Consider the following 19243-nt stretch of genomic DNA (forward strand, 5'->3'; position numbering starts at 1 on the left):
CCCAGCTTCTGTGTATAAATGACTATCGTGTTGTTTGTCCAGCTACACGTAATCTGTGTAAAATGGAGCTAAAAAAAAACTCTGACCTGTGCTGGAATGAAAACTGAAAATAGTGCAAAAGGTATGGGCAGGAAAACCTCTTCGTGCCCAGAAGTACTTTATAATACTAAATCAATTGTTTACAGTTTTAGAGATTGCAGGAAATCTGGGCATTAAAGTGTAGTGTAGCGGATAGCATTACTGCCTCACGGCACTGAAGTCATATATTTAATTTCCAGTCATGGCACAACAGTGTGAAGTTTGTATGTTCTCCATACGTGGTCTTATTCTGGGAGCTCTGGTTTCCTTCTACACTCAAAAAAAACATACTGTTAGGTTAATTTGCTTCTAACGAAAAATGAACCTTAGTATGAATGTGTGCACCCATGTGATGGGGAATACCAGCTCCTCTGGGGCCGGGACTTGATGTGATTGACTAAAATATTCTCCATAAAGCGCTGCAGAATATGTGTGTGCTATGTACTGTAAATAAATGATAGATCATGGTGGTGACACAGTGATTACCATTGCTGCTTCATGGGACTGGAGCCATGTATTTGATTCTGTCCAAGACCCTATCTATGTGGAGTTTGCGTATTCTCCCTGTGTTAGTGTGGGTTTCCTCTGGCTGTTCTGGTTTCCTTTCACAGTCCAGAAACATACCGAATGATTAACTGTCTTCTAACAAAATGGACCCAAATGTGTATGTACAAGAGATTTTAGACTGTAAGCTCCAGTGGCAAAAGGGGACTAACATAAATGATGACAAATGCTCGGAAAAGTGCAACATAATTTGGTGGAACTATACAAATAATAATAATAGTAATAATAATAATAATAGTAATAATAATAATAATACTACTAATAATAATAATATCACATGTCCAAATAATCCACTGGGAGAGGGGCCCATTCCTGGTATGGTGAACACTGCATGAAGAATAAAGCCACATTAAAATTCTATTTCATACTCACTGCAATGTACTGAAAACACATTCCAATGATGAAGTTACAGGTCCAGTTGACAAATCCAGATACTGCCATAGCAGCAGGCCGTGGACCTTGGCTGAACAATTCGGCAACAATGAACCAAGGGATGGGACCAGGCCCCACTTCAAAGAAGATCACAAAGAGAAAGATGGCAACCATACACAAATAGCTCATCCAGGCATGGTCAGCCTAAGAGAAGAAAGCAGTTTGTTTTTTTGGTTCAGTAAATGAGTTGATATTTACCCTTGTCTATTCATTATAATTCAACTATAACGTGCTTGCACAGAAATAAAAGAACAGTGGTAATAGCAACAAATACTAGAGAGGACAATACAGGAGCAGACTAGGAATATTACTACTTATTATGCTGTAAGTCACATGCCACTGACAAGTTTACAGGACCAGTATGCAACTATAATACAGTTATGTGAATTTATATTAGTACTTCTATACTGTCTATAACACATATCAAGGTTGGAGATCATTTAAAAAAAACTATTCAGGGAGATTAAGTCATTTAACTCTATACTATAATCATAGATTCACAGTGTCATCACCAACATCAGGCTATTCTGACTGTCACTCTTGATAATATCCAAAATATTATGGTCCTTGAAGTGGGTCACTGTGGGTGAGCACCACTGGTTTAAGCATACCTTCCAACTGTCCCAAATCCAGCGGGATAGTCCCGGTTTTCTGGGGCTGTCCTGCTGTCCCACCTGCGGGCCGCAGTGTCCCGCGGTGGGGGGGAAGTTGGGGAGAGCACATACCGCTGCTCTGCATAGCAGAGCAGCAAGTGTGCAGGAGGAGAACAAATGCCGTGCACATGCGCACGGCATCTGTTCTCATGTGTTAGGACTGCCTGGGGGCTGCCCAGCATCTCGGAGAGTGCTGGGCACGCCCCCATAGTGACGAAAATGGGGGAAGCCACGAAGCTTTGCCCCATTTTCAGTAGACTCCTCCCCTTTTACATAAACCACACCCCCTTTTCGGTCGCGCACGCCTTCGGCGCGCGACCTGTCCCTCCTTGGGAGGATGAAAAATTGGGAGGTATGGTTTAAGTAACATTCAATTGTTGTATATAAGCCCTGCACAATTTATCCGTTTTGAACTTCATAGGTGAAGTTGTTTCAGATCAACTCACTTTAACCACTTAACTGGTGTGGTCGCATGTAATTTGACCGGACCCAGAAGTGCTTCATCTGGCAAGGTACCACGCCAACCTGTCTGTCCTCCGACTTCTGGAGAGGAGATCCATTCTGCACAACCTCTGTCACCCCATGCCCTCCTGCAGTGATGCGGCGGCCTGTGACCGCCGACATCACTGCCAAAATGCCGGCACTCTAGGGCGCTTGTGCCTACAGTATGCTAATTCTTCAGCAGGGGGGACTGATGATCCCTGCACCACACTCCGCTGCACCCTGCATCACAGAGGTGAGGGGGCGGGGCTAGACACAGGGGAATGGGGGTCACAGGGGGAAACTGTTTCACTAGGGGCGAGAGGTGGGGTTATAATGAACATTAATATATATTTTTTTGTGGGGGGGGGGTAAAAATATTTATATAATAAACAATTACATACATAGCCACACATGATGATAGAGGGGGGGCTAAACTTGGGACCCATTGTCTCTAGTTGTGAGGGTGGAGGCTCTGCCCAATGACCTTTTACCACTAGGGGTTTTTTTACACTGGGGGGGTATTTTTGATGGGGGACAGAATTGAAATTTCAATAGGGGTCTATGGACAAAGGGGTTGGGGGGGTTTCATATCATCCCCTAGGTATATTTTTTAAAAATAAAATATTTAAATACATTTTTAAAAATACTTCTTAAACTTTTTTACAATTTAAAGAAAAACAACAATATTTGGCGTAACATATCTACATGGACTTAGTATTGGGACTTACATATATGTATGTATGAAACAGACGAGATGCTGATGTTTTTAGTATATTCTTTATTTTATCTGGACAATTTTTGGCGGTTTTGACGGAAAAAAATTGTTAAGTCAGTGGTTCCCAAACTTTCTCAGTTCTAAGCACCCTTAGGGTCTCCTTAATATTTTCAAGGACCCTTAAGCCAAAATAATTACTGAGCAGTCCTGGTTTTTTTAGTAATTAGGTCAAAATAACGTAATAAGTATTAAAAAAGAAAGATAAAAACTGTGCTATTCTTACCCATTGCCCCTCCATATCTCTTCCATTGCCCCCTCTGTCTCTCTCCCATTTCCCCTCCATTTGCCCCCTAAAGGTCTGTCCATTGGCCCCCTCCATGTCTCTCTATTTGCCCCCTGCATGTCTCACCATATACCCTCCTGCATGTCTCCATATGCCCATCTCCATGACCCCCATTACTTATCTTTAGTTGTGATTGTCAGCACTGTTCTCCAGCATCGCTTTTCAGATCAGATCAGACACTTCCTGTCTGATCTCCTACAATGCACTGCGCTGTAGGACCCAATTCAGCATCAAGCAGCCTCAAGAATCACTGCCTGTTGCTTTACACTGATAGCTCTCCCCCGCTCATCGCAACCTCCCCACCAGCACTGCTTCGCTCAACTCCGCACCACCAACCCCTTTCCCACCCGTGCAAGAAAAAAAAATATTTGACACAAAAAAAAAAATACACTGACCGGCCTTTTTAGGCCACCGGCCGCCTCAGCACCCTGGTGACAGCACCGCGGCACCCCAGGGAGCCATGCTGCACAGTTTGGGAACCACTGAGTTAAGTGGTTAAGAAATGTAAGCATTGGGCAAAGATCTGTCTAGAAAATAACAAGTGTTGATTGGTTGGTTGGTTGATCTATTAATTAATTCATTAAAAGCATGCTACCAATTATGCCTGTTTAATGACTCCTCCATACCCATTTTTATTATAACATTGTTATCACCAAAATATCTATTATTTCAATGGGATGTGCAGCTTTAACCTTTGTCATTGTGGTGAAAGAGATGAGCAGAATCACATCCTCTTCATTGTTTTCAGGTGATCTGCTTTTCAGTATGTGCTGTACGGATGCGGTAAGTTACGGTTACATGCCACTGTCATTGTTGCTAGAACAAGCATTGATACACACTAGAATCTATCCTCACTCCAGGGAAAACACAACTGAACATGACACATGAAGGCTGTTCCATTTAAGATCATATTTCTCTAACCATTATTCTGTATGTTTTTTTTTTAATGAGCTTGCAACGTGGCACAACTTTTCTGGTGTAAAGACAACATATTGGACTTACCAGAAGAGCTAGAGCAATAGTCATGATGACAGCACAAACGCACATGCCTGCTAAACCAATGATATACAGGGACCTTCTTCCAGCTCTCTCTACAAGGAACACCTGTAGCATAACACAGATAAGTCATGATGTTACTACATGCTTGCTTCTATAACATAAGGTAGGAAATCACATTGGACAGTGTGCTATGACATTCAGAGTTGTCAGCAAGACAGCTAAACTATAAGATACTTAAAGTATAACCAGAGCAAGCCTAGTGTAAGGAAAGCTTGTCCAATTTCTTTCATTCATTTTAACTTTATTAGAGATTATTTAGACCTCATGGGGCCCTAGGCAACATACCAGTTTGGGGCCCCCCTCCCTCAAACAATCCATAGCATGTTATTTGCGTTCCTGATTCATGCAAAGCATCCCTACCCTAATCCTGGCCCTAACTCAATCCTAAACTCAAACCTGACCCTAACCATAACCTCTAACCCTAATACCCTAACTGCTAAACCCTACACTATCCCTAATACCCCAACTCAAACACCTAATCTGACCCCAATACCCTAACCCAAACTGATACACCAACCCTAATACCTTATCCCTAATGCCAAAACCCAAACTAAACCTAATACCTAAGATTTTACTCCTTATTATCCATTGAATACATCACATAAGCCTGAGAAGTGCTAAAGATTAGAAGGTAGCTGCGAGGTGGCATCTGCAGCGGGGGTTGTGGTGTGGCCATGCCCAGTATTGTGTGTGACTGTGCTCAGCTTAGTACAATGATGGGGATGAGTCATCACCATTACACCCCCCCCCCTTTTTTTTTTTTAAAGTACACTATAGGATTTATTTTTGTAATGGTAGGTGGGGAGTGGACAGGACTGCATTATAGTATAGTATATTGCAAGTACCTAACATGAAAATAGCATCATCCTGGATTGATGTACTAATAATGTCATGATCATCATAATGTATATTACTATATGCTTGTAATATAAGGCAGTCCTGTCCACTTCCCAGACCCCATCTACCATAAAAATTATATCCTACATAATTCAATCTATATTAGAGTAGTTGAGAATGGCACAGTACACTACTCTACCTGCCTGGCTGCTGTGATTCCCTGAGATCTGGATCCTTGGTCACTGTCTCACTCAGCCAGACTCTGCCTTGGCCTGTCCCTCTGCTCCTTGCTGGGTGCCACCGATGCGTGCTGCTGGTGGCAAGCTGCAAGCCTGGCAGTCAGTGGCAGAGGCTGCTGTGCTGGGGGTGGGCTGGAGACAATGGGGCTGGTCGGAGGACTCGGTGATCCTCGTCCTCCCTCTTATGCACAGTCACTCTGTGACAATGCAGACAGTGGTGCCACAGCGGGACTCTAAGCGGGTCCTCGTGACATCTTGATGTCACGTGGTACTTGTACAGTGCTCCTCTGGGAGCATTTTGACCAGCCAGATTTCTTGGGGAAAAGGGTCCCGTCTAGGGCCCCGCGAGTCAAAAGGGGCCCATCCACGGGCCCCTTGGGACTCGTGGGGCCCTAGGCGAGCGCCTAGGTTGCCTTGTGGGAAATCCGGGCCTGAATGTAATGGTATTTTTATTTTATAGTATAAATGGATACAGCAATTAATGTGTACACATAACAAGCATTAGAATATATTTTATTTTATGGATACAACTTTTTATCCAAGTTATTGATTGTTAAGAGAAAATAGTCTACTGTAATTTTCACACCTTAAGTCCTGCTTTTTCCCAAAAATTTAGAATATTATACATTATTTCTGACATTTATTTCCTCCCCTCTGGGAGAGTGCCCATAGGGGTATCTGATCCCTGATGGGGGTGGGACTGGGCTCTTCTCATAATTAGGCACCGAAAATTCCGGAGTCTCCCAGACACCCCGTGAGAGTAGGTAAGTGTAATATTATAGTATTAGCAGGACCAAATATCTACCATTGTTAATAGCTAGTGAAGAGACATATCATGCCTATATATAGGTGATGGCATAGGATTTAATGCAAAGGGAATGTTGAAAAAAATGTAGCAAAGTGGAAAGCAATGAGACAGCATCTATCCTACTGGATGCTGCCATGCCTGATGTAGTTAGGGCAAACAGACACACCCTGGGTACCCTAGATGCCCCTCTGTCATGGTCATGCAAGAGCTTGAGCCTGGGACCTTATGCACTTGAAACATTTGTAACCAGTTATTGCAGTTTGTTCATACTTTTGTTCTGATTATAAATAAGTCATAGGCGTATTTATAATAGGTGCAGGGTGTGCAATGCACACAGATCAGGATGGGCCCAACACTACACACCCTGCACCCAGATTATACTCACCTTGTACCAGCAAGCTGGTCCCTCCTCCTCCGCGGCACCCTATTCCCAGTGACATCTTCAGGTAGATGACATCGCACAATGAAAACAAAGACTCTGGCACGATGCCAGTCTTTGCTCCCTTGTGCACATCCACCATCTTCCCGAATATCGCTGGGAAGATGGTTCCATGGAGGAGGGACGCACTTGCCACCTGGATTTACAGCTGATAAGGAGGGGCGCTACTCATAGGAGGGGAGCCTGCTGCACACGGGCCCCCTCGGACATTGGTATGCCCCTGACTTAAGCATGCTATACTTACTCTGCCCACAGCAACTTGTCTGAAGGCTGTGGGTATATGAGGCAAGATGTCAACCACTGCCTGATTATTGTGGTTAGACCATTCATGTATTTCCCATGTTCCTGACTGTTTTTAGATTTCTTGTATTTCAACTGTGAATGGCTACAATTCTGGCTCTGATACACCTGGCTATGTTCTTATCTACAGCTCTGCTTAATCATTTGGTTACTTGTTTACAATCTTACTTGTCTACCTTTGTACAGAACCTCTGACAGGTCCTGGATTTTGGCTGCGTGTTTTCAGCCATTGGTATCATATCCATGAAACAACATTACTGCAGCATCCCATCTGCCATTGTCTGTGACGCCCTCTCCTTCCTCCTCCTCTATGCTACTCATGTTCCTCTCTCTTCAGGTCCCCCCCCACCACCACCACCGCCCAAACATCCTCACTTCAGTAGAGCAGGCAGAGTTGCTATCTACTGCCCCATGGATCAGGGTTATGGTACTGATACAGCCCAGCACCACGCTCCCAGGCAATCACTGACACATAGGAGCAGCAGTCAGTAGCATCACACCTTTAGCATATCATAGTGCAAATAATATGGTATTATTATGTTTCACTGCAATGTCCTATCATGTACTTCTAGAAGGGTTCTGTATAGTTTGTCAATGGTTAGAATGTTGACATACATCATGTCGACAGGGTCATATGCCAACATGTTCAGCATGTCGACATTAACCATGTCGACACTGATGAAATGTCGACATGCTAAAAATGTCAACCATTGGCAGCGAGGCTGTTCTGCTGGTAAGTACCCTAAACCTAACCCCAGCCTTAGCCCTAATCTGGCAGCTGTGGCTAACACTCAGGCATTTGCGGCTTTAGCCGCAAGTTACAGCTAGTGTTGCAAAACAGGAGTCGCAGCGGTAAGTGTGCTCCTAAGGCTAACCCTAAAACTAACTTTACCCCTAAACCTAATGTCCGCATTTCACAAAACGTCAGCATTTCACTTTTGCGTTGTTGACATTGTGAACATGCTGTCATTTTGCAGACATCGATATGTTAGCCGTCGACATTTCATCAATTAATGTTGACATTGTGACCATCATCATGCTGGCTACAACCCCTTCTAGCAGTATACATCAGAGAAGGAGCGTACAAATGCTTGAGATAACACAGTAGTGGAGATTACATGAGACAAAAGATATTTATCTATTGTCCTGTGTATGTTTCTATATGTAGTGGCAGCAATATAAGAGGGAAACATTTACTTCCCTCGTGCTGCCAACCAATGTTTTCCTAATAGCACAGCGATGAAAGACTTTTAGATGGAAATTGAGGTATTATAGGGGCCCAATTATCAATGAGTTTTATCATATGCAATGCGTTATAAAACACATTGCGTATGCTAAATGATGCTCAAGCCAATCAGCTTCCAGCTGTCATTTTTCAAACAGATGACATTTGGGAGCTAATTGGCTGGAGCACCATTATCAAACTCAACAAGTTTTATTACACGTTGTGTATGATAAAACTCGTTGACAACACCATAAAACAGGGTTGGTAGATTTTGATAACCATGCAAAGCTGTATAAATCTTTAGTCAGTGGGTCTGTAATTTTCCTGTCTATAATCACACAGAAGTAAATCCTTAAAACATGACTTGTTGGAGACATTGGAGATGAAACTCTGATTTTAGGTATGCAAGTATATGACCAACAAGGGGAAATTACTATTACATTCCAACAGTAGATAAATTAATATAAAATGAACACATTAAATTATAAGTAGAGTAATATATACTTAGCAGTATAATACAGTGATCAAGTTGCAGGGTGAATTCATTCATCTATTTTTAAATCAAGTTTACTTAACAAATACATAATAGTGTCTAGTGGTTTATTGCCAGTGTGTAACCATTCAGATATTACTCAGCATGTTTGGTAATAAATAACAGACTGTCAAGCTGCAACAGCCATTTTTGTTGGTGTCAGCAAATATTGAGCTTACAACCTTGTACTGTATGTGAAGATAAAATAGATTGCTAACAGGCTAAAATACAGAATGCTCTGTTCTTCCAGGTGAACTTATCATGTCAGCAATGTACCGGGGACTAATTTCAGCACCACTATCTGACGTAGATTAATCAATACACCACACAGCTCTCTACTTGGCTGCCACAATATAAATTCATAGAGAAATGTGATCAATATGGGTTTATTAGGGGATCATTACCTTAATAATTTTATTAATGCACTACAAACAGAAAAGACTATTGGTTAAATGTAATAGCGTGTGCAATGCAGGCATTGGCAATATCCCAGTGAGTCTGCCCGATGTTTTAAAGGGGCAATCATTTAAAAGAGAAAACAATCTAGTTTTTCCTTTAAAATGATTGCCCCTTAAAACATTGGGCAGACTTTTAGGGAACTTGTCGCCGATGCTCTGCATTGTACAGGCTATTACATTTACTCCTATAAGTTATTATAGCCATACATACGGTTTTCGCGGGAGGCTACGGATTTTTCGGGTAACCCCACCGCACCCCCCGGAAGGGTAGGCACTTCTCCTGAATTCTGCCCACTTTCTAGAATGAGGAGAATATAAGCGGGGATCGGCAGTTCTGAGCATTAGGTGCGGGGCCTAATGAAGCGATTGTATGAGAATTGTATCAATTAGCTCTGCCCCCTATTTTAATTCTGCATAATCGCGGTGAATTCCCACAAGGGGGCGGGGCTTAATTACGCTATCCAGTCGCCCCCAAATCCGCCTACCTGCTTCACCTCCTTGTCCTACTCCCGGGGAGGAAGATTTCATAGACGGCAAGTATGATTATAGCAGTGTTTAGCCCTCTTATTTTAATATGGAGTAGAAACGGTATTAGCTGCAAATTACAGTTGTGATACTATTTAGGTAAATCTCTATCAGATTTTCACATCTGAAATATTGCAATTCTGCATCTGAATGAGCTGATTCGGGTTGGATTAGAACAATTGGTGAACAGCAATTTGAAAATCATTCCACAGATTTTCACTGTGACTGCCATCTGGCCTATGACTGGGGGTGGAAAGTGCATCACATTGATTTTGCATTTAAGCCACTTTTGCTATATGATTTGAGTTATTGTCCTGATGAATATAAATCTTCCAAATGCGGACTGCATTCTGTTTTTCTGTAAGATTCATCAATATCTCTCTTCATCCATGTTCCCTCTAATTTGACACATTTTTTATATTGTGGCAGTGAAACATTCCCAAAGAATTATGCTCCAGCTTCATGGGAGGGACGGTGTTTGCAGGATGATACGCAATGCTAGGCTTGTGCCAAACATAGCGCCTAGTGTTCAAGCCAAACAGCTCACTATTGGTATCATCAGATCATAGAATATTTATCCATTTGCTACAGTATCTGGTCCATCCAGAACTAGTGCAGATATTATTGAATCATGGACAAATTTTCCAATGGCTGCCACGGAAGACTGTAACAGAGATGCTATTGGCCTCTGGTGGCCACCCCAATAGACTGGGACTTCTCACACAGAGACTCAGTATCGGAGGATGGCCTGTTCCAAAAACAGATCCTCAATTTTGGCATATCTCATTCTCCAGTTATTTAGGGTCATTGTATCTGAAGGGAGAATATTTATGAGATGCTAAGTTGTTGTTTTTTTTAAATTTGTGATTCCTTAAGAAAAAAGCTTTTTTTTTGTTGCTTGACCCTACAAAGTATTTGTGTTGATCAGTGCTAAGAATTCCTGTATAAATGTATGTTGATATTATGATTATTCAATGTAAAAAAATATTACAAAAGGGGTAAATATTTTTTATGGTCATTCATCTTTGTTCTATGGGCCTGATTCAGTGATGGACGGAAATGCAAAAGCAACTGCATTCTGTCATGGATCGTATGCTAGTGCTTTCCAAAACACAGCCGAGCATAGGGAGTATACCCGAGTGGGGGTACTCCACTGCTGCCCTCTTTTATCCTACGATGACGTGCAATGGCGGTAACATCGATGCAAAGCAAGCAGCCATGTTTCATATGCAGCAAGTCGGACCAGCTACAGACTCAGCAGCTCCCCTGACATGTAGTGAGCTAAAGAGATAGCAGTGGCTAATTTATGCATGCCCATGAAGCGGCGTGTAAATGGTCAGACACGCCTGCGTTTGCCTAACCACCCCTGTTACCTCCCCCAAACGCTGACTACCTGTCACTCACTTTGCGAATGGATCCTCTGTATGGCCGTAATCACCTTGCAATCACTGCGCGTGCGCTGTGTCGCATTCGTGCATACGCATCAGCAAGCAATCGCTCTTTCTGTGAGTATATCGGCATTGCAACGGTCTCTGAATCAGGCCTGCAATAGCAGATAATCAGTAACACCTGGGAAAATAGCAGGGCCGTAGCTAGGGTAGTGGGGCCGGTGCCATCGCAGGTCAGTGGGCGCTGTTTGGGCCTGTCAAATTTCTGTTTATTATCATTCTCACTTGTAGCTTCCTCTTCTTTTATCCCCAGCATCTCCTGGCCTCCCCTATGTCTTCCCTGGCCCTTCCCCATGAGGCCATTCCCCTTTTTTGGGTGCATTATGTCCCTTTGAAAAATGAGGGGGGCGCCAATGCGCTTTCTGGCACAGGGCACCAAAAAGTCTAGTTACGGCTCTTGAAAATAGGATCATTATGTTTTAACTACTGTATCAAATTCAGTTCTACTGTAACAAAGCGGTCTATTCATAATCACTGCGAGCTGCGGTGCTAATCTAGTATCCAACTCACTGTGAGCTGTCGCTGCGGATACTAAAATCCCAGAGCAATTCAACATTGTTCCGGCGTAGGGACAGCTGATCCTGAAAATCAGCTGTCTCTGCGATCTCTAGCACCACTACAAAGTCTGACTCAGCAGTGGGGGTACTCATGTGTGAACTGAGTTAATGTATGCATACCGAGATATCTGACGGCCGAGGAGGGATCCAAATACACCACTCTTCACTATCCGGAGTTGTTTGCTCCTGAAGTAAACCTGGCACATATACTACCCTTGCCAAGCTGGACACATCTTGCATATAGTAGTGCCAGCTTTGCAAGCTAAGTAAAATGTGCCTTTTATCAGTGAAGCATTTTGTCTGTTAGTAAAATATAGAGTTGGATGAAATTTGCAATCAATCATTAAAATATCTATTCATGTAATCTAAATAAATATATAAATGATTGGAAACCAGTCCACTTGGGCAAAACATAACAAGAATAGTGTGTATTTCCTATTTCTCTACTTTTGAAGATTCCGTTCCAGGGAGATAGTAAGTGACAAGTGCGGGTAGTATACTTGTGACATCATGAACCTGCCACTGTGGCAAAATGCAACAAATTCCAGCATCGCGCAGTAATGGCAGGGAAATGATTGCATCATCATGGCCTCATCCACTTCACTGAGGAAGTATATGGATTCAAGAGGGTGGTCTACTCTCCCAGGAGATCTTCCCTAATCCGCCAGTCTCATGGACAATCCAGGAGAGTAGGCAAGTATGATAGATAGATAGATAGATAGATAGTTTGTTTGTTTTTCACAACCATATCATTTATGTAACATAACTACTTACCGAAACCACAGTGAAGATTGTGTTTACCGCACCAACTCCTATAGTTGCATATACTGGTTGGCTAATTCCTGATTTAGTAAATATGCTTGTAGAATAGTAGAAAATCTGTTAAGAGATGAAATGTCAATTATTTTATGTTACATTGAGCAGGAGGTATTGTGTAAGCTATCTGTGCTGGAAATAACCTCCATGCCACCTTTAAACAAAACGAAGCTGCCTTTATGTCACTTCTGGCTGGTTACAGCCAGCTCACTCAGACCTATAAAGATGTGTACTCTCTGTATAAGTCAGCAGCAAAACAGGGAACCAACAACTAGGTCTATATTTTGTATATAAACCTAAATGTCAAATAAGAGAAAAAGAAAAACACAAATCTTCAAGCACGTTCAGTAGAATATAAATGTAGTAATGTTTTAGTTCTATTCAACCAGATTTACTGGTGTTGTCAAAATGGTTAATAAATATGACAGTGAAAGTCGTTACAAATTAAAACTGGGAAAACAAATATAAATATAATGAAATGAGAAATAAATAATGAACGTTTACGCTACACCTTACAATGTTTAATTTGGCATTTACTGTCACCACAAAATTCTTATAGCGCATCTATTTGATTTTTTAGAGCCATTATTTGAGCCTAAGGTAAGACTAGACGCACTTCTGTTATGGGCGTATTCCAATTTCACTCCTTTATCTGGGCCTGATGCAGCATGGATCACAATTGCAACCGCGTACGCAGATCGGCCGATTAATGCGTACTGCGCATGCATATGCACCACACCGCACATGCACAACAATTGCGCTGCGATTATGCACCACACCGCACATGCACAGCAATTGCGCTGCGATTATGCACACAGTCAGGAATCCATCACAGAGTGAGTGACAGGATGTGAGCGTTTGGGGTGGTGACGGGGGAGTGGTTGCAGAAAGGCAGGAGTGCCTCTCCCCTTGAATGCTGTCGCATTGGGCGTGCATAAATTAGCCACTGCAATTGCCTACGCAGCTTGAGTACTCACTACGTGCGACAGGATTTGCAATTTCTGAAAAAGGTCAGACTTGCTATAACTGTGCGTGACGGGCCGATGTTTTCCGATGGTACCAATGTATAAGCAGGACTGCGAGGTATTACGAATGTGAAAAACCAGTCCTGGGTGTCTCTATGCTGGCTGAGCGGTGGCAGACATTGGTATATTTTCGCAGCTGCATTGCGTGCTATTACACAGCTGCGATCTGTGCTAAATCAGGCCCTCTGTTGGTAGTGGACCTGCTTATCCTCCCAATGAGAAGAAATTATAATTAGTACATGGGTTATGTGTACATGCCTCTCCTCCCACAGGCAACGGTGCTAGACATGCATTTTCTTACCCCATTGATGCCAGAAAACTGCTGAGAGATGTGAAGGACCAGCGAGACTAAAAGTGGTTGTCTGTAATTTGGAGATTTAAACAGCTGAATAATAGAAACTTTCTTTTCACGCGCTGCTTCCTCCTTCTCCCTCCTCATCTCCTCAATGTCTTTGGATGTGTCATATTCTCCCTTAAGTCTTTTTAAAACTATAATCAGAATACACAAAACAAAATGTGGAAACTGCTGTTTTAGCCAGTTTGAAACAAAATGAACTTTCATAGCTATGGAAGAAGGATATACAGACGGATATATCTTCTGCATTCAGTACAAAAGTGCTTGCAGCAGCCATCCCCATTTCTCTCTAGGAGGTAAATGGCAATATGGGGCTATTGTACAGATCTCTATTAGCTAACGCTATATGTCCCTTGTGCGGGAAGCCCAGCCGGAGAGGGATCTTCCTTTTTTTTTTTTTCAGCAAAATTGATGTTGGCACACGTGAGAGAACCTGAAAGCGATCCGGCGGCTGCCCGCAGTGTAGGGATTAATGATTGAACCGTAAATTGACTGCTAAAGTAATTGTGCACTAGTAAATCTCCCAGAGTGATATTGGAGTCACTATGGAAATTTATGTCACTCACAGGGCCTGGTTCTGAGCCTCACACAATGCCCATGTTCATAGAGTTCAGCAATTTTTCTGCTACTACACATGTGCAAACATTTCCAAAAACTCATACGGTACATACGTCACACTGTGTGTACGCACAGAGGTGCAGTTGTGACTTAGACACATGGCATCCAAAATGTATTGTAAATGTCCAGGGCTTTCCTTGGCGGTGACTGGGAGGTGGCTATTCAGACGCACATAGATGGTCCGCCTTTTGGTCATGTTGTGATAGTGTTTTGGGCTTTTCACATAACTGGACAGAGATAAAGTACCAACCAATCAGCTCCTAATGCTGGGTCCACACTGGCAGACATATTGGCCGATCAATTGATCGGACAATATATGGTGTACCCGTGGGCCAATGTGTAACAGCGATATGTCTGTGAACTACGTCTTTCACAGGCATATCACGTCGGCTGTGCTGCACAGCCGATGACAGATATATCTGCAGATATGTTGGGGCATCGTGTGGTGTGTACGGGCGGTCAGCCAAACGTCTGTACAGCTGCAGCAGAGTACGTGAAGAGGGGGGCACGGCGAGACCCGGGGCGAGCTGGACCCGCGGTCACATGATGATTGTTCAGCATGAATTAACAAACATCATTGCAGATATATGTTAGGTGTGTACCCAGCTTAACTGTCACTTTTCGATGCAACCTGTAAAGTGACAGTTAGGAGCTGATTGGTTGGTACTTTATCTCAGTCTACTTTATCTCTCTCCAAGGCTTAGTACATAGACCCCTCAGATGTTTAATGGCTCCCATTGGAGGCCATGCTCTGACAGAGATTCTGCCCCGGGGTAGTGCAAGTTTCGATTGTACGACCAATAGTTGCATCTAAAGATGCACCAAGCAGTATAATCAGGGGTTAAAGTTGGCCGGAACGGGGCGGAACTGCGATCCATCACTTCTATTTGAAAACTGAACCAGTTCCGCCTCCTCCGACTCACCTTAGCCAGGCGCCACAGGGAGTCTCCATTTGACGTGCGCACACTGAGATTTTGTTACCAGTGGGCCCCCGGCTCCCTCCCCGCAGTGCCAGCCGGAGGCTGGAGCTCACACCTGAGCTCCGGCTTCAGGCTCCCGCAGTGCACTATGGGAGAGACGTCATGACGTCTCTCCCATAGTTCCGAGGAGCGGCCAGCCGGACGGAAGCGGGACTTAAGGTACGTATTTTTTTTGTGTAAGCGGCTTCATATTGGGGGCATAACTTCTGGGGGCACTACTAATGAGGGGCATTTACTTGGGGGCACTACTACTGGGGGAATTACTATTGGGGGCACTACTACTGGGGGCATTTACTCGGGGCATTACTATTGGGGTCACTATTACTGGGCCATTACTACAGGGGGCATTACTATTGGCACTACTACAGGGATCATTACTTCTACAGGGGGCTTTACTACAGAGGGAACCTCTCCTGGGGGGCATTGCATAAGGGGCACCACCACTGGGGGCACTGAATAAGGGGCACCACTACTGGGGTCACGGAATAAGGGACACTACCAATGCGGGCACTGCATAAGGGGCACTACCACTACTGGGGGAACTGCATAAGGAGCACCACTACTGGGGGCACTGTATAAGGGGCATTACCACTGTGAGCACTGCATAAGGGGCACTACCACTACTGGGGGAGCTGCATAAGGGGCACTACCACTACTGGGGGAGCTGCATAAAGGGCACCACTACTGGGGGCACTGCATAGCATAAAGGGCACTACCACTATGGGCACTGCATAAGGGGCACTACCACTACTGGGGGCACTGCATAAGGGGCACTACCACTACTGGGGGCACTGCATATGGGGCACTACCACTATGGGCACTGCATAAGTGGCACTACCACTACTGGGGCAACTGCATAAGAAGCACTACTACTACTGGGGGAACTGCATAAGAGGCACTACCACTTCTGGGGGAACTGCATAAGGGGCACCACTACTGGGGCACTGCATAAGGGGCAATACCACTACTGAGGGCACTGCATAAGGGACATTACCACTATGGGCACTGCATAAGTGGCACTACCACTACTGGGGGAACTGCATAAGAAGCACTACCACTACTGGGGGAACTGCATAAGGGGCACTACCACTACTGGGGGAACTGCATAAGGGGCACTACCACTACTGGGGAACTGCATAAGGTGTACCACTACTGGGGCACTGCATAAGGGGCACTACCACTAAAGTGGGCACTGAATAAGGGGCACTACCACTACTGTGGGAACTGCATAAGGGGCACCGCTACAATGGGCATTGCATAATGCCTTCGGCAGCACAGATAGTGTAATGGTTAGCATTACTGCCTCACAGCACCGAGGTTGTGGGTTCGATTCCCACCACGGCCCTAACTGTGCAGAGAATGTATATTCTCCCTGTGCTTGCATGGGTTTCCTCCGTGTGCTCCGGTTTCCTCCCACACTCCAAAAATATACTGGTAGGTTCATTGGCTCCCAACAAAAATTAACCCTACTGTGTATGTGTGTGTGCGCATGTGATAGGGAACATAGATTGTTAGCTCCCCTGGGGCAGGGACTGATGCGAATGGCCAACTATTCTCTGTAAAGCACTGCGGAATATGTGTGTGCTACATAAATAACTGGTAATAAATAAATAATAAATAAGGGGCACTACTGCTGTGGGCATTGTATAAGGGGCACTGCTACTGTGGGCATTATGGCCCTCATTCAGAGCCGTACGCTCTGAGCAGAGCGCACGCTCTGAATGAGGGCCGGGCTCCATTTTCATGGAGCGTCCTCCTGGACGCTCGTATAGCTGTGGGTCACCACCCACAGGCTATACGAGCGTGCATTGTGATGGTCGAGACCATCGCGACCATCGAATTTGCGAGCCAGAGCCTGCAGTTGAGGTTTTCAACCGCAAGCTCCGGAGTGATTTTGGCTCTATCAGAGCCAAAATCACTCCCACTGACATCACTACTGATGTGAGTGGGGCCGGACCCAGACGGTAGGCGTTCCCATGGGAACGCCTCCGTCTGGAAGCCACGCCCACCAAAGGGGGCGTGCTGTCAGTCACCATCGACAGCACGCCCCCTTTGGTGCGAGACCACGAGCGACGGCTACCCCGTCGCTCGCCGGGTCTCGTGCATGCGCACGACGGAGCTCCCTCCATCGTGCGCATGCGCATCAGGGCACCATCGACCCACTTGCGAGCGTCCTGCGCTCGCGAGCGGGTCTGAATTAGGTCCAGAGATGCATAAATGGGTGATGTACCTGGGGCAATGTCGGTATCCACAAGTGCAAGAATGTCCTGAGGAGCAGACTACTCTAGACGGCTATCCATGGCAAATCATTGTGGCTATTTGTGAACCACTTGGAGGCCATGTTCTTTCATACATGCTTTGCTGTTGCAGCAGAGAGCCCTGTAGTAGGCTCCATTGTGTCCTTAACCTTGATAAGCTTGGTTCCCTCAGGTCTGGTTTAACTCCCTCCAGGTGGTGCTACCACACAAACTTCTACATGTCCAGGTAAAACCAAGGGTTGTCCCAGTTGTAAGGGTAGAAGCTGTTCCACTTATCCCAGTGTACCATCCATAGGGGAAGGAGGAAGAAGCAAGGCATGGAGTTATCAGCAGATCCATTTGATCTCTCACATAGGGCTCTATTTATTACTATTATATTTTTACTAAAATAAAGTGAAAAAGGGTGTTTTCACACCCTTTTCACATTATTTTAGTTTCACCTAAAGTTACTACAGGGCAATTGGAGTAGAATTCAAAAATTCTACACCAAGACCTAATTATCAAATATTTTTAGTAATTAGATCGCATTTCCCATAATTGTAGTGGGAAATGCGATCTGTGTGCAAGTTACTGAAAATAAATTGTGAAAAAAATACCTGGGGAGGCCCTGTGATAATAAGGCCACCTATCCAGGGTCTCCCCCGATTACCGGACTCCTGCTCCATTCTAATATGCAGAGCAGAGCCCAGAGCCGGCCCCAGTGATCAGCTGTGTGGTCTAAACAGACCACACGCTGATACACTGAAAAAAAATTAAAGAAAATAGTAAAAAAAAAAAAATTAACTTATCTGAGTCCAGGGACCGGAGTTCGGGGCTTCGGTGATGTCCTCCATCCGGTCAGCTGGTCTCCCATACTGCACTGCGGCCCAGACATCAGGTGACCGGGTCCCAGTGCAGTATGGGATGTCAGCTGACCAGTCATGGAGGACATCACCTGAGTCCAGATCATGCAGGTAAGTGCAATTAAGGGAGGGGGGGTCATGGGGGGTCTGCAATCGTGGGGGCTGGGCTTAGCACTGGGGGTGGGGCTTAGCACCAGGAAGGTAGCAGCGGCGGCTGGTCAGCGCATGCGCGGGCACTTGTCACGGTATTTTTTGCGAAAATACAGTGATAAGGCTGCGGAGGGGATTCACAGGGACAGAGCTTTATTGCAAACTCTGTCCCTGCAAGGAATTTTTAATAAAACCCTGTGATATTGCCTGATTCGCAATGCAAATTCATTCGGTAATATCACACTACAATCTGCATTCCCAATGCGGATTGTAGTAAATAGAGCCCATAGTCCTGCAGATACATCTCTTTCCCACCTTTGAGAGGCTTCTAGTACATAACCAACTGATTCACTCTGTTCATTTTGGAGCACCAGTGCTTTCCCTTCGATGGCAAGCGAGAAAGCGTCTGTATGTCTGTTTGTCTGCCTATTTGTACTTTATGCACAGCCAGAGGTTTGGACCTAGCTCCACCAAATTTGTAAGGGTGGTGTAGTTTGATCAGGA

The 19243-nt window shown here is 44.6% G+C and overlaps 1 protein-coding gene across 1 annotated transcript in view; it reads right to left on the bottom strand.

Moving 5' to 3' along the window:
- SLC2A2 (solute carrier family 2 member 2) overlaps positions 1-19243 on the bottom strand; it is a 75012-nt gene that overhangs the window by 6387 nt on the left and 49382 nt on the right. The window contains exons 7-10 of the mRNA XM_088452393.1: positions 13838-14025; positions 12470-12574; positions 4271-4372; positions 1015-1218 (exon numbers count right to left, since the gene is read on the bottom strand). Coding sequence (XP_088308519.1) covers positions 1015-1218; positions 4271-4372; positions 12470-12574; positions 13838-14025 — 599 coding nt within the window. The remainder of the gene's footprint in view (positions 1-1014; positions 1219-4270; positions 4373-12469; positions 12575-13837; positions 14026-19243) is intronic.

Source organism: Taudactylus pleione, unplaced genomic scaffold (assembly GCF_031769625.1).
Source record: "Taudactylus pleione unplaced genomic scaffold, aTauple2 ptg000037l, whole genome shotgun sequence".
Classification (NCBI taxonomy): Eukaryota; Metazoa; Chordata; class Amphibia; order Anura; family Myobatrachidae; genus Taudactylus; species Taudactylus pleione.